At 46.0% G+C, this 12665-nt stretch overlaps 1 protein-coding gene across 1 annotated transcript in view; it reads left to right on the top strand.

Annotated features, from left to right (window-relative positions):
• The window catches only part of DLGAP3 (DLG associated protein 3), a 75425-nt gene that overhangs the window by 23927 nt on the left and 38833 nt on the right, over nucleotides 1–12665 (top strand). Inside the window, 3 exon segments of the mRNA XM_074305073.1 lie at nucleotides 2790–2876; nucleotides 7828–8934; nucleotides 8936–9025. Of these exon segments, the coding sequence (XP_074161174.1) occupies nucleotides 2874–2876; nucleotides 7828–8934; nucleotides 8936–9025 (1200 nt within the window). The 5' untranslated portion in view covers nucleotides 2790–2873.

Here is a 12665-nt window from a genome sequence, read left to right as displayed (position 1 = left end):
AAATCATCCTCAAATATCTTTTTTCATCACATCATCTCCTGTGCAAGTTTTCTATTGTCTGTTGTGCTTGATTCAAACTCTTCAGGCTGGCTCCCTTCCCCCCTCCTTTTAGCTTGTACTGGTTACAGCTCCAGGCAGAAAAGTCCGTCCTCATGACCTGCTGTCTTGTCCTCAGGATTCTCCTTTCCTTCAATTTCTTATCCCTTTGAATCCTCCTTTTCCCCAACCTCTTGTTATCCCTAAGCATCTCCTTCCTTCAGCCTCCTTCTGTTTCCTTCAGCTTCCTTTCCCCTTCGAAATTCAGCTTAAAATCACTTTTGTTCCCTCAGAAAGGATTCCTTAACTTAAAAAACAAACCAATCAACTTACGTTGGGGCAAGAAGAAGATCAAAGAAGAGTTAGATTACTGCTTGGGATGGACAGAACCTATGATGATATTTAATGATGGAATGAAGGCAAAACTACTCAGCCCCATTATGATTTTTATTTGCTTTCTGAGATTATATTTTATTTAGAAAGTAGAGAATAAAAATGGTTAGCATAGAGTCGAAAACCAATTTATGTGAGGAAATGGTAAGAAAGCATCTGGTTTCATTCAATGTAAACAAAACCAGCTTGTCCAAATCTACCACATCCCAAGTTACTCAAAGATTTGCTGATATTATTGCTGAATTAGCTTTGAAAAATCATGGAGAATGAAGGAAGCGCCACAGAGTGGGAAACAGATATTCAGATTTTCAAAGGGATGAAGGCGTGGGAGAAGGTAGATTCTGTAAACTATAGGAGGATGAGCTTAAGTTGGATACTTGACAAAAGTTTTAGAACATAGTATTGAAGGGATAATTTGTGAACATTTAGAAAGAAAAGAGACAATCACTATAAATCGGCATGAGGTTATCAAGAACAAATTATGAAAGATTAAGGTCATATCTTTTTCTGATATAGCAATTAGACTGGTAGCCTATGGAAATGCTATAGATATAGTATGCTTTGTTGACTTAAGCATGAGATTTGTCTAAATCTCTCAAGACATCTTTTTGAGATGCATAAACTGGTTACATGATCAGACCAAAAAGTGGTAGAAGTGTTTATATGGAGGAAGGTCATCAATGGGGTGCCCCACAGTTTTGCTTTATGCTTCTCGTCTTGTTCTGTTCAATGTTCTTATCATTGATTTGGATGATGGAATAGATAGGATGCTGATTAAATGTGTAGATTTTATGGCATTGGGTGGGCTAGTTAGTATTTTAGATGAGAGAATCAGGATCCTAAAAGATCTTAAATTAACCTAGTCTAGTCAGATCCAATAAAGTGATATTAATAGAAACAATGCAAAATTCAAACTTGGATTCAAGAAGTCAATCTGATACATAGAGTGAAAAAGACCTGGGTTATCAATGGACCACAAACTCAGTATGAGTCAATGTGTGGTGGTACATTCCTGTAAAGTCTCTTACTAGGGAAGTCCCAGGCTGATAGACTGCTTGATCTTGGGAGTTCTGAGCTGATTCAATGCTATGTCCTAAACTAATATAATGAGCTCCTGTAAATGGGAGAGGACTTTGGGATGAGGGACAGGAGAATGGGAACTAAACTGCCTAATGAACTGGCTAATTGGCCCAAATTGGAAATGGACTAGTGGATCAAAGTTTGAGTGGGGTCAGAAGTGGGATCAGGTATGTTACTAGCAGCCTCACTTCCAGTCTTTGGTAGAATTTGGGGAGGGAATTGGGGGATATAATCTTGAGGACTCAGTCAGATAATCAATCAATAAACACTTATCATAAACTTACTATATATTATAAACTACTGTTAGTTTATGTTATGCTAAGCCCTGAGGATATAAAAAAAAAATGATGAGATAGTTTCTTCTCTTAAGGAGCTCATAGTCTGATGATTAGATTATTAGGATTATCTACCATTAGGTCCTGCTTTTTGTCTCCAGGCAAGATAATTCCTACTTCCTTTTCTTAATCCAGGTGTTGGATTTTTATGGATTGTCTCCAAGTAGATGCCACAATTTTCTTTTGTGTAGCACACAGGTGCTCAGTAGTCACATCTACACATCTTTCAGTCCTCTGGGATGTAGTTTGAACCTGATGACTTAAACTCATTGAGGGCACTCAGACACTTCAAACCCCCCCAAACCATTTCTTTATTCCTTATCTTGAGATTGAAACTCCCTGCTAACTATTTCTATTCTGCACTTCTGGTAGAAACATCTTCACCCTTGATAGCGGAAACAAGACAGATAGTAAAAGTTGAGTTCTGCCTTCCCTTCATTGTTTCTTCTTGAGGGCCAGGAAGTCCATTCATAAGTTTGACTTCCAGGATATAAAGAAAAGAATAATAGACTTGGCATTAGGAGGTGGTAGTGGGAGTCCCCTGAACCCCAGTGGTTAACTGGGTTTATAGCTTAGGGTAGAACCTTTAGACTTCATGTCAAGGGATGTGTATATATTAGGCTCAAATTGGAGAACAGTTAAAGTGCTGAGAGGGAGGCTTTTGGTATCCTTAATCCAGATGCTGAAATGCCCAGTGTCAAAAGCACAGGCAGATAGGATGGATACATGACTAAGTTGAGGAGAAGGAGTATTGAGGAGAGGAGTACGTCTGTCCCAACTTTGTGCTGGATGCTCTGAGTCTTGGACAGTCTGACTTGGGGCATAAAGAAGAATTGTTTGGGTCATTTTGCCCTTGCCAGGGACAGGACTTGTGGGGTCTAGAGGGTGTTGATAATTGGGAACTTCACATCTTAATCCTTGTCTCTCTCACTCCTATGTATTTAGCTCCACAGGAACCAGGGGATTCAGAGGAAGGCTTCTTGGTGACCAAGCTGTGGGGATCCTGTGGCCAAGGATGGGACACCCTGAATGGTAAGGGGCTGTAGATGGTGCAGGGGGAAGGAACAGAATGGCTTTAAGGGGGCTAAGGCAGAAAGGAATGGAAAGAACATTTGGCTCTGGAGTTAGGGTGTCTGGGTTTAAATCTTACATTTTTTTTTTTAACCTCTGGGACTCAGGTTTCCTCATCTGTAAATTGGGAGTGATGTATTAGGTGGCTTCTGAAATCTCTACCAGTTCTGCAATCTGATTTGTAAAGTGAGACGTTTGGATTGGAAGATCCCTAAGGTCCCTTCCAGTTCTATTGCTATGATCTTTGGCGGTCTAGAGGGACCTGATGGGAGAGAAGAGGAAAGAGAGGAACAGGAACAATGGGTCATTCCACAAGTCCTGACTGAGTGCCCAGACCCATTGGTCTCTGCAGAGGAGTAGATGAGGAAAAGATAAAACATAATCTCTGAGCTTAGAGAGACAATTGCAGAGACCTGCCTCATCCCAAGGAAGAACAGTTTCAGGGCGCCAAGGCATGGTCCAATCAGGGCTGTAGAATTTTGGAGAGGAAGGTGGGTCTTTCTGGAGGAGGGAATGGATCTGGGCCCTGATGGAAAGTAGGATTTGGAAATGGGGAGTGAGGGTATCTCAGGCAGGGGGAATTACCTGAGCCAGAGGCATAATACAGGAAAACTGATAATGCATTTATGGGATGAAGGTTCTGAGTGTTCCTGTCTGGTTGACTAGGGAGGTAGTGTTGCCAGGGACAGACAGGGAAATCAGGAGGATGGATCAGTTTTGGATGGGTGAAAAGGATGTTTTCTTTTTGGGATAGACTGGGATTGTGAGACCCCAGGTGAAAACATTCTCTCAATGTAGTATATGAGTGTGTGTTTGTGTTTGTGGGTATGTATGTAAATAGATGGATTATGAACAGAAAGTGATATGATTGACAAAAATATGGGATCAATCATCTCTGAGTCTGGGTGCAAGTGTGGTGCAGCAAAAAGATTGCTGCAGTTGGGCTTAGAAGGATCCGGAAATGACTCTCAGCTCTTCCCCTTCCTAGCAGCGTGACCCGGGTCCTCCTGTCCACCACTGGAGTTAGCCAGTCAGATGGACAGTAGGTGAGACTAAGAGAGGAGGAGGAGGAGGAGGTAAGGGCAGGTGCGGGAGCTCAGATGGCATGGAGCATCAAGGAAGGACCTTGTGGGGACACTTGCCAGGCACAGGAACAAAGGAAGCGATGAGACAGGTGGGGCCCAGATTGGGTGGAGTGTGGGAGGAGGTGGTTCTAAATAAAGTGCCAGGAAGTATCCTTTTTAGTGTCTGGAAGGAGACTAGGGAACACAGCGTGAAGGGTTAATAGGAAAAGGCTTCCTGAAGGAGAAGAGCTCTGGGAGAGGGCAAAGGGCTTGGCAGAGCTTGGGGGTGCGGATAAGCGAGCTGGCCCTGTGCTGGGCTGAGGGCGGGGGCTGGGAGTGGGAGAGGCTGTGGGGGGAGGGGGAGTCTGAAGCTTTTCTCAGCATCCCTGACGATCACAGAGACCTCACCCCCTGGGGAATAGCACTAGCTGAGCTGTCCTGGGCCCTCTTTGGGTATGCTAATGAGTCTGTTAATTAACCAAGCTTCATGAGAGAATAATGAAATTGCTTCTAAACCAGACCTCATCCTCATCTTAATGAGGGGAAACAATTATGTCGTTTCCTCAGCTCCTCCCCCCGTACCCCAAAGAACACTCTCCCCAACCCAGACAGATCTCCTGGGCCTATGGTCCTGTGGCTGTGGTCCTTTTCCTTTCAGTGGAAGCCACTGAAATTTTATACCTCAATTTCCTGATCTGCAAAATGAGAAGGTTGGATGAATTGAACTTTAAGGTCTAGATCTCTGATCCGATGTTCATACTTTGGATTATAGTGACCTTGGCAAGTCACCTACATAAGATAATAGAATTTAGAGCCTCAAACGCCCTTGAGACAGCCTCAAGGTATTGGTATTGTAAAATATGGTGTAGTCTATAGAATGCTGACCTTGAGGTTAAGGAGGCATGGGGTCAGATACTTAGAAGCTATGTGACAACAGGCAGGTCATTTATTCCTCTCACTTTCCTCATCTGTAAAAGAGAGACTTTTGTACTGATTTCACAGATTTGGAAGTTCAAACAAAATAATGCATATTATAGAGAGCTACGTGATGTACTGGATAGAATGTTTGATCTCAGAAAAACCTGTTTAAATCTCAATTCAAACAATTGTCTGATTCTGGGCAAGTCATTTTACCCTGCCTGCCTCAGTTACCACATCTGTAAAATGAGCAGGAATGGAAAACCACTTCATTATCTCAGCCAAGAAAACCCCAGATGGCCTCATGAAGGGTCTGTTATGACTGAAATGACTGAACTAAGCTTAATAACAAAGGAAGCAACAAATGGACAGGAAGTAGAGGCATGGGGATTGATAAAGCCATGAAAGGAAAGTGAGAGTAAACAGAAGCTATGTGACAGAGTAAAAGTACTTTACTTTTGCATTTTTTTTTCTGAGACAGATGACTGCGTTGGAAAGTAGAATGTGGAAAGAGTGTGAGATTGAAGATTTCTAGCATTTCAGAAAAAAGGATTGAACTGAGGGATCAAGAGACCTGGGTTCAACTACTATATCTTGCTACATAACATTGGACAAATCACATCCCTTCTTTAAGCTTTCTTTTCCCCATCTGAAAAGCCAGAGGTTAGACTTTATGCTTTCTTCTGGTCCTGAACTGTAGGATCCTGTGAGTGAGTGACAGCCCGGGGGCTAGGATGCCTGGCTCCCATTCCAGTTTCCCTTATGAGTTGCTCTGGGGCTTCCTGGAAACGTGCTCAGCAGCTCACCTGTTCCATGGGAATCTGTATACTCCTCCGTAAAGTGGGGAATCACGTCTCCCAGGGATGGTGGGAGGAGAGGGAAAGATTCATGTGAAGGGTTTAAAGGCCCCATGATCTTGAGGATAATAATGATAACTGACATTTACATAGCCTTTAAAACTTTAAAAAATGCTTTAAAGTCTTCAAACTGTTTTACAATCTCATTAGAGTCCCACAAAAACCCTGTGAAATAGGTTCTATAGGTTTTGTTATCCCCATTTTATGGATGAGGAAACAAGTGAAGTTACTTGCACTGAATCATAGCTAGTAAGAGCTGGAAGCAGGATTTGAATCCAGGTCTTTCTAATTTGGGAGTCTAGGATTTTTTTATCCCTCATACCCATCTCCATCCTGGGAGTAATAGGTTGTTTGGGGAAGAATGAATGAATGAATGAATGAATGAATGAACGAATAATCATTTTTTTAATGCTTTTTATTCTCTAAGCGCTGTGCTTGGCTCTGGGAACCAATAGAAATCCAAAACCAAAGCAGTGCTTGCCCTCAGAGAGCTTACATTCTTTTAAAAATATTTTTCATTTTTTAATTTGTTTAACTTTTTATTTTAATAGTATTTTATTTTTCCAAATACATGCAAAGATAGTTCTCAACATTCACCTTTGCAAAACCTAGTGTTCTGAATTTTTCTCCCTCTTCTCCTCCTCCCCATTCCTTCAGATAGCAAATAATCCAATATAGGTTAAATATGTTCAGTTCTTCTAAACCTATTTCCATATTTGTCATGCTGTGCAAAAAACCCCCCAACAACATCAAATGGGGAAAAAAAACGAGAAAGGAAAAAAACCAAGCAAACAAATAACAACAAAAGGTAAAAATACTATACTTTGTTCCACATTCAGTCTCCATAGTTCTGTCTCTGGATGCAGATGGCACTTTCCATCACAAGTCTTTTGGAATTGCCTTGAATCACTGCATTGCTGAAAAGAGCCACATTTATCACAGTTGATCATCACATAATCTTGTTTTGTGTACAATGTTCTTTTGGATCTGGAGAGCTTACATTCTAATTGGGGGAGGAAGGGCAATAGAGCAGTTGTGGCCATCAAAGAGAGTTTTTGGTGAAGAATCTCAGTCACATGGAAGAACATATGCCCTCTAAGGTCGCTAATTTCTTCTCACAATTTGTGCACTCCTGGGGATGGAAGGGTATCTCGGAATTTCAGGATTCCTGGTCTTGAAAGAGAGAGATATTGACCCAAGGGTGCTGTGATGTTCAAAAAATATCATGAACATTATAGCTCTGCAAACATAAAGCACTACATGAAGCCAGTTATTATTTTTTATGTATCACACATTATTATGTTATTGTTTCCTTTGTTGTTATTTGAAGAGGACCAATGACATCACTTGACTCATTCTGGGCACTGTGTGCAGTGACCTGATATGGCAGCTAGGTGGAACGGTGGACAGAGTGCAGGGTCTGGAGTCAGGAAAATCTGAGCTAAACTCCGAACTCAGACGTTTACTACCTGTATGACCCCGGACGATTTCTCCCTGTTTGCCTCGGTTTTTTTATCTGTAAAATGAGCCAGAGGAGGCAATGGTAAACCACCCCTGTGTCTTGGCCAAGAAAACCCCAAATGGGATCAGGAAGAGTCAGACTGAACAAGAGTGCAATAGAATCAGGAGACCGAGCTCCAGTCTCTCTAATCCCATTAGTAAGACTCAGATAAAAATTCTATTTTTACTATTTTAGTACTATTTTACTATAGGTTTGCCCAAGGGAAGCACTTTGTGAACCTTCATGCACTCTAGGATTACAATAGCTCCCAATGCACAGATGCACACCTGGGTCATTTGCATAGCCGTCCTCATTGATGGATATGAACCTGAGTTATCATCCTCTCTACCAATGAGGCTGTTTTATGCAAATGTTTCAGGGTGTGCACCTGGGCTAGATTTCTGGGAGCTATTATAGTTCATACATGATGGCTTCTGTCCTTGGTCCTGAATGGATTCTGGGAGCTGGGGGGAGTAGGGAGAAGGATGTTGGGTCTGGTACAAATTATTGGCCGCTCACTGGGGAGATTGATTTCCAGGCTCACTGATCTCTCTTCTCTTCCCAATGTCCAGGTGGCCCCCCGGGCCTGGCCTGCAATACCATGGAGAGTCTGCGTCATCTTCGCTGAGGCCATGAGGGGTTATCATGGCGACCGAGGCAGCCAGCCCCGCCCCGCCCGCCTGCCTGACTCGCCCATGGACTACGGCCCCACGGCCTCGGGCTCCCGACCCCCGTACCTCCTGGGCCCTGGCGAACCTTATCCCACGGACCCCCGCTACTGCCCTTCACGGGCTGGCCCAGGCCACCTGTCCCCCGACGGCCCCCTGAGTCTGAGCGAGCCACCTTCCGCAGGTCCTGACGGGGGGCTGGGAGCCGGGCCAGGGCCTGGCGGGGCGGGCAGCAGCACCTTCCCCAGGATGTTCCCTGGGCAGGCCCCCTTTGATGGCTGTGAAGACTGTGTTGGTCATCCTCCAGGGAAGGTCGCTGCCCGCCTGCCCCCGACACTCCTGGACCAGTTTGAGAAGCAGCTGCCTCTGCAGCAGGACGGTTTCCACACCCTGCCGTACCCACGAGGGGTGGCGGGGGGCAGTGGTGGGACTGGGGCCGGCTCTGGTCCTGGTGGGGGTGCCCCCGAGCCCCGAAGCGAGAGCCCCAGTCGCATCCGCCACCTGGTCCACTCTGTCCAAAAGCTCTTTGCCAAGTCCCATTCTCTGGAAGCCCCAGGGAAGCGAGACTACAATGGGCCCAAGGCGGAGAGCCGGTCTGGAACCGGATCGGGGAGTGAGGGATATGCTGGTCACCATTCCCCACATGGGCCCCCACACCACCACCACCACCACCACCATCACCACCACCACCACCACCAGTCCCGCCACGGCAAGAGGAGCAAGAGCAAGGACCGCAAGACTAATGGGCGGCACACACCCAAGTCCATGGGCTGGTGGAGCTCAGACGACAACCTGGACAGCGACAGTGGCTTCTTGGCAGGTGGGAGGCCCCCAGGAGAGGCTGGTGCCCCCTTCTGCCTAGAGGCACCTGATGGCACCTTCCGGGACCTGAGCTTCAAGGGGCTTCCAGGCGGGCCCGAGGGCCGGTGCCTGGCCTGTACTGGCATGTCCATGTCCCTGGACGGGCAGACGGTGAAGCGCAGTGCCTGGCACACCATGATGGTCAGCCAGGGGCCGGGATGGGTTCCAGGGGTCCGGGCCAGGCAAGGGGCTCCTGGGGCCTGAGACCAAGGCCAAGGATAGGAGTTACCACTATCTGCAGGTGAGGTTCTAGTGGGGTGGGGGGGCTATGCTGGGGGGGTGCTGATTCTGGACACATTCACCCTTTTCTGTCTCCCCCCACACTCCTCTTGGAAGGGGAGTATGGAGCTTGCTCCCACCATTATCATCTCTCCATCATCCACTTGGCAAACTGAATATCCACTGTCAAATACCCTGTCATGAAAATAACTGAGCTCTCACATTTTCTGGGTATTAAGGAGAAAATGTAGATAGGGGGAACTTGAGAGTGTATGTGTGTGTGTGTGTGTGTGTGTGTGTGTGTGTGTGTGTGTGTGTTGGGGGGAAGGGTGGGGAAAAACACGCAGGCCTTCTAGGCTGGATGACTGGCCAGCTCTTTCCAGGTGTGGCTTCCTTGACCTTCTGGCTGCTCATTAGCAGGGTTAAGCCACTGCTGGTATCAGAGAAGCCGGGACATCCCTTCCCCGTTCCCTGCAGTCTGTCCCTACCTCCAAGGCTGCTTGCTCCTGAGAGAAAGGATGCTCCAGCTCCTCTGGGAACTAGGGAAGGGCCTTATTTTGTGTTCCTGTCCTGCTTATCTCTGGCTGGGCTGCTGAGGAGCCGAGGGCTGAGCTAGGCTGAGCTCTGTGGTCCCCGTCATGGGCCACAGCTCATTCTAAAGAAACCCAAGTGAGAAAGAAGCACACGATCACAGACTCAGAGCTGGAAGGAGGCTCAAATGGCATTTAGTCTAACTCCCAAATTTTACAGATGTGGACACTGAGGTCTGTCCATATCATGCAGGTAGTAGTAGAACTCGGTCCTATTCCAAGTCCAGAACTCTTTGCCTTTACCATACTGCTCTTCTGGAGTGAGCTTTCACACCTGCCTCTGGCTTCAGCCCCATCAGTCCCATTTGGGACAACAGGGAGCCTGATGCCTCTGTTCCTAACTGGGAAATTCCTTTGCTCCATGTTAGCCACCCAGACCACACAAGATGGGAGTTTTATTAGTTTCTAAAGGATCAGAGTATCTATACCTAGAAGTCCTCAGAAGTCCCCTGGTCTAACTCTAGGCAAGAAAACAGAGTTCAAAAAGGGAATTTTTGAGGGTCATAGACCTAGAAGGCAGTGTTAACCTTTGGATCCAGGGTCTTGGATTTCAAAAATCCAACAGTTTTTGATCTATTATTCCTTATGGAGGAAAGGAATTGAACTAGAACAGTCTAGAGACCCAGAAGACTTAAGTCATGGCTTGTATTTTTATATGACCTAGAACCTGCAGTATGTTTTAACAATCAGCTCTCAACTCAATCTAATCTCAATTGAACATGCTCCTTGCCCTGAGTACAGTTTATGGTACTTGTCTTGGGTACCAATCTTCCCAGGTATGATTCCATCTAGCAGACCAGTCAGTTTGAAACACAGAGTGTGGGGAAAAAGAGTAATATGAAATAGATCTGTAAAGGTAGTTGTGATTCAGATTATGGTGGATTTTAGGTGTCAGACTGAGGCCTTTGCATCTTAATTTAGTGCGTCTAGGGAAACACTGTAGGATTTTAATGTGGGGTTGAGGAGAGAATACCTGGGAATCCAGGATGGGTTGTTTGAAGCCACAGAGAAGAGAAATGGGATACGGAGTTCAGGAAATAGCGAACAGCAGAAGCGCAATCAAGGTGGGGGGACTAGGAGTTTGCCCCAAGATGCTGAATTTAAAGGGCATGTGCAGTGCTTCAGTAACATAGAAATCACAGAATTTAGAACCTAGTTAGTAATAATAATTAAACTAGGGATCAACTGAAAGGTAGACGAAGGTGAGCTCTTCTTTGCCCTCTCCTCTGTCTTCCCTAGGTGTGGCTCCTGTTCTTTACCAGCCCTCAATCCTGATTTACAACATTTGTTGAATTCTCCAAAATAAATGCTCACACAACTGGCTCTCTCCAGTTAGAGCCGGCTTCGTACACTGAGAAAGGGACCTCAGAGTATATGGCCCGAGGATTCTCAGCCTTCTTTGTGATCATTGACCATTTTGGAAGCCTGAAGCCTGTGAATCCTTCTCATTTTACTTGTGAGCCAGGTGGAGGGACTGGTCTGAGGCCATGTGGGGAGTGAATAGCCGAGGCAAGATTTGAAATCAGATATTTTGATTCCAAACCTAGTACTTTTTTTCTCTTCTAATTCACAAATTTGACAGCAACCTAGCTGGAGCAAGGACAGAAGTCCACTGACAGTATGGACTTTTCATTACAGGTACTTCCCTCCTCGATGGTTCATATTATAAAGTGGGGTTTAGCAGGCTGGAGGACCTTCTGAAATCTCTTTTGTTGCTTTTCTCTGCCTTGGGTCACCTATGTTGCCTTTTAAAGACCATCCCTGCAGCCTTGACAAGGGATTAACAGATTAGACACTATGTGGACTTGGGTTAACTATTTTAATCAAATAAAAGGCCCAATAGAGTTGATTGGAAATAATCTGCTTTGGGGCCATAAGGGATGCACGTGGCAGATATTTCCTACCTTCCTGCTGGTATGTCATCAGAAAGGCCAGAGGGAGGGTACTGAGCTTTATGAGGAGAGGGGGGTCCAAGAAAGTAGGCAAGAACCATAGAGAAGAGTGTTGGAAGAGGAACCTAGGGCAGAGGGCAGCCCCCTCTCCCTTCCCCAGCACAGGGTAGGGCCAATGTTGATGAAAGGCGAATATAAACGGAGGAATGGGTGTGTATGAATTTTGGCTTGTTACCCTTGTGGGAAAGGCAGATGGGATGGGGTGGGGTGGGGTAGGGAGGTCTTAGATATGAAACCAGCATCTCCTTATTCCCAGAGACGTGGGCTGAAGCCCTGTGGGGTAGGATTCAGGACTGGGGGTGCCTCCTTGACTGCCTCCCCCTTCCCATTTCCTTTCCTCCTCCTCATACTCAGTGCTTCCTCTCTCCATAATTGTTTCTCTACTTCTCAGTTACAAGTACAGACTAGGCTGTGTAGGAAATTCCTTAGAACCAGGAATGGGGAAAGGGGAGGGAGATTTGAAGAGGAGAGGGGTCTCTTCCTGATTCTCTCTAGAGCTTTTTGCAGATAGAGGGGAGATAGACTCCAGGCCTCCCCTGGGCCCTCCTTCTTAACATGCACCTCACAGGATCCTGCAGAGGGGAGCGAGGGATGCAGCTGCCAGTGATCCAAGCGGCAGGAGGAGTGGGGACAGATTTGCTACTCCAGTTCTCTTCCTGGATTTCATTCCATCTCTTTCAGTCTGGTCTCTTTCTGCTCCCTCTCTTTTTCTCCCCTCCTTCCCACCTCATCATGCAGTTTTACTATTTGGGACAGGAAGGGGCAGGAGACAGGGCCTTTATGGGGCTGGGGCTCCTTTTGATCCAGAGCCCCCAGCTCAGTCTGGGGTACACTACAGAGTCACTAAGGTGGGGCTCTCTGTATTCCTTGGAGATTCTAGACTATCTGCTACTCCTCAAGAACATGCAATCTCCCTACCCCAAAGAGGGGAAGGAACACTATAGTCCAACTGGAATCCAAGCCTCCATCCCTTCACTAAGCTTCAATTTTACTCACTGAACGCTCCATCCCCATGCTCTCCTTTTCTGGGTCCCTTTCCCCTCAGTAAGCCCCCTATCCCTTTGGTTAAGTCCCCATTCCTCTCACTGAAACACCATCTCCTTTTTGTACCTTTTGTCTT

This window comes from Sminthopsis crassicaudata, chromosome 3 (assembly GCF_048593235.1).
Source record: "Sminthopsis crassicaudata isolate SCR6 chromosome 3, ASM4859323v1, whole genome shotgun sequence".
Classification (NCBI taxonomy): domain Eukaryota; kingdom Metazoa; phylum Chordata; class Mammalia; order Dasyuromorphia; family Dasyuridae; genus Sminthopsis; species Sminthopsis crassicaudata.
Note: the sequence above shows the minus strand (reverse complement) of the source record. Positions and strands in the feature narration are given on the sequence as shown.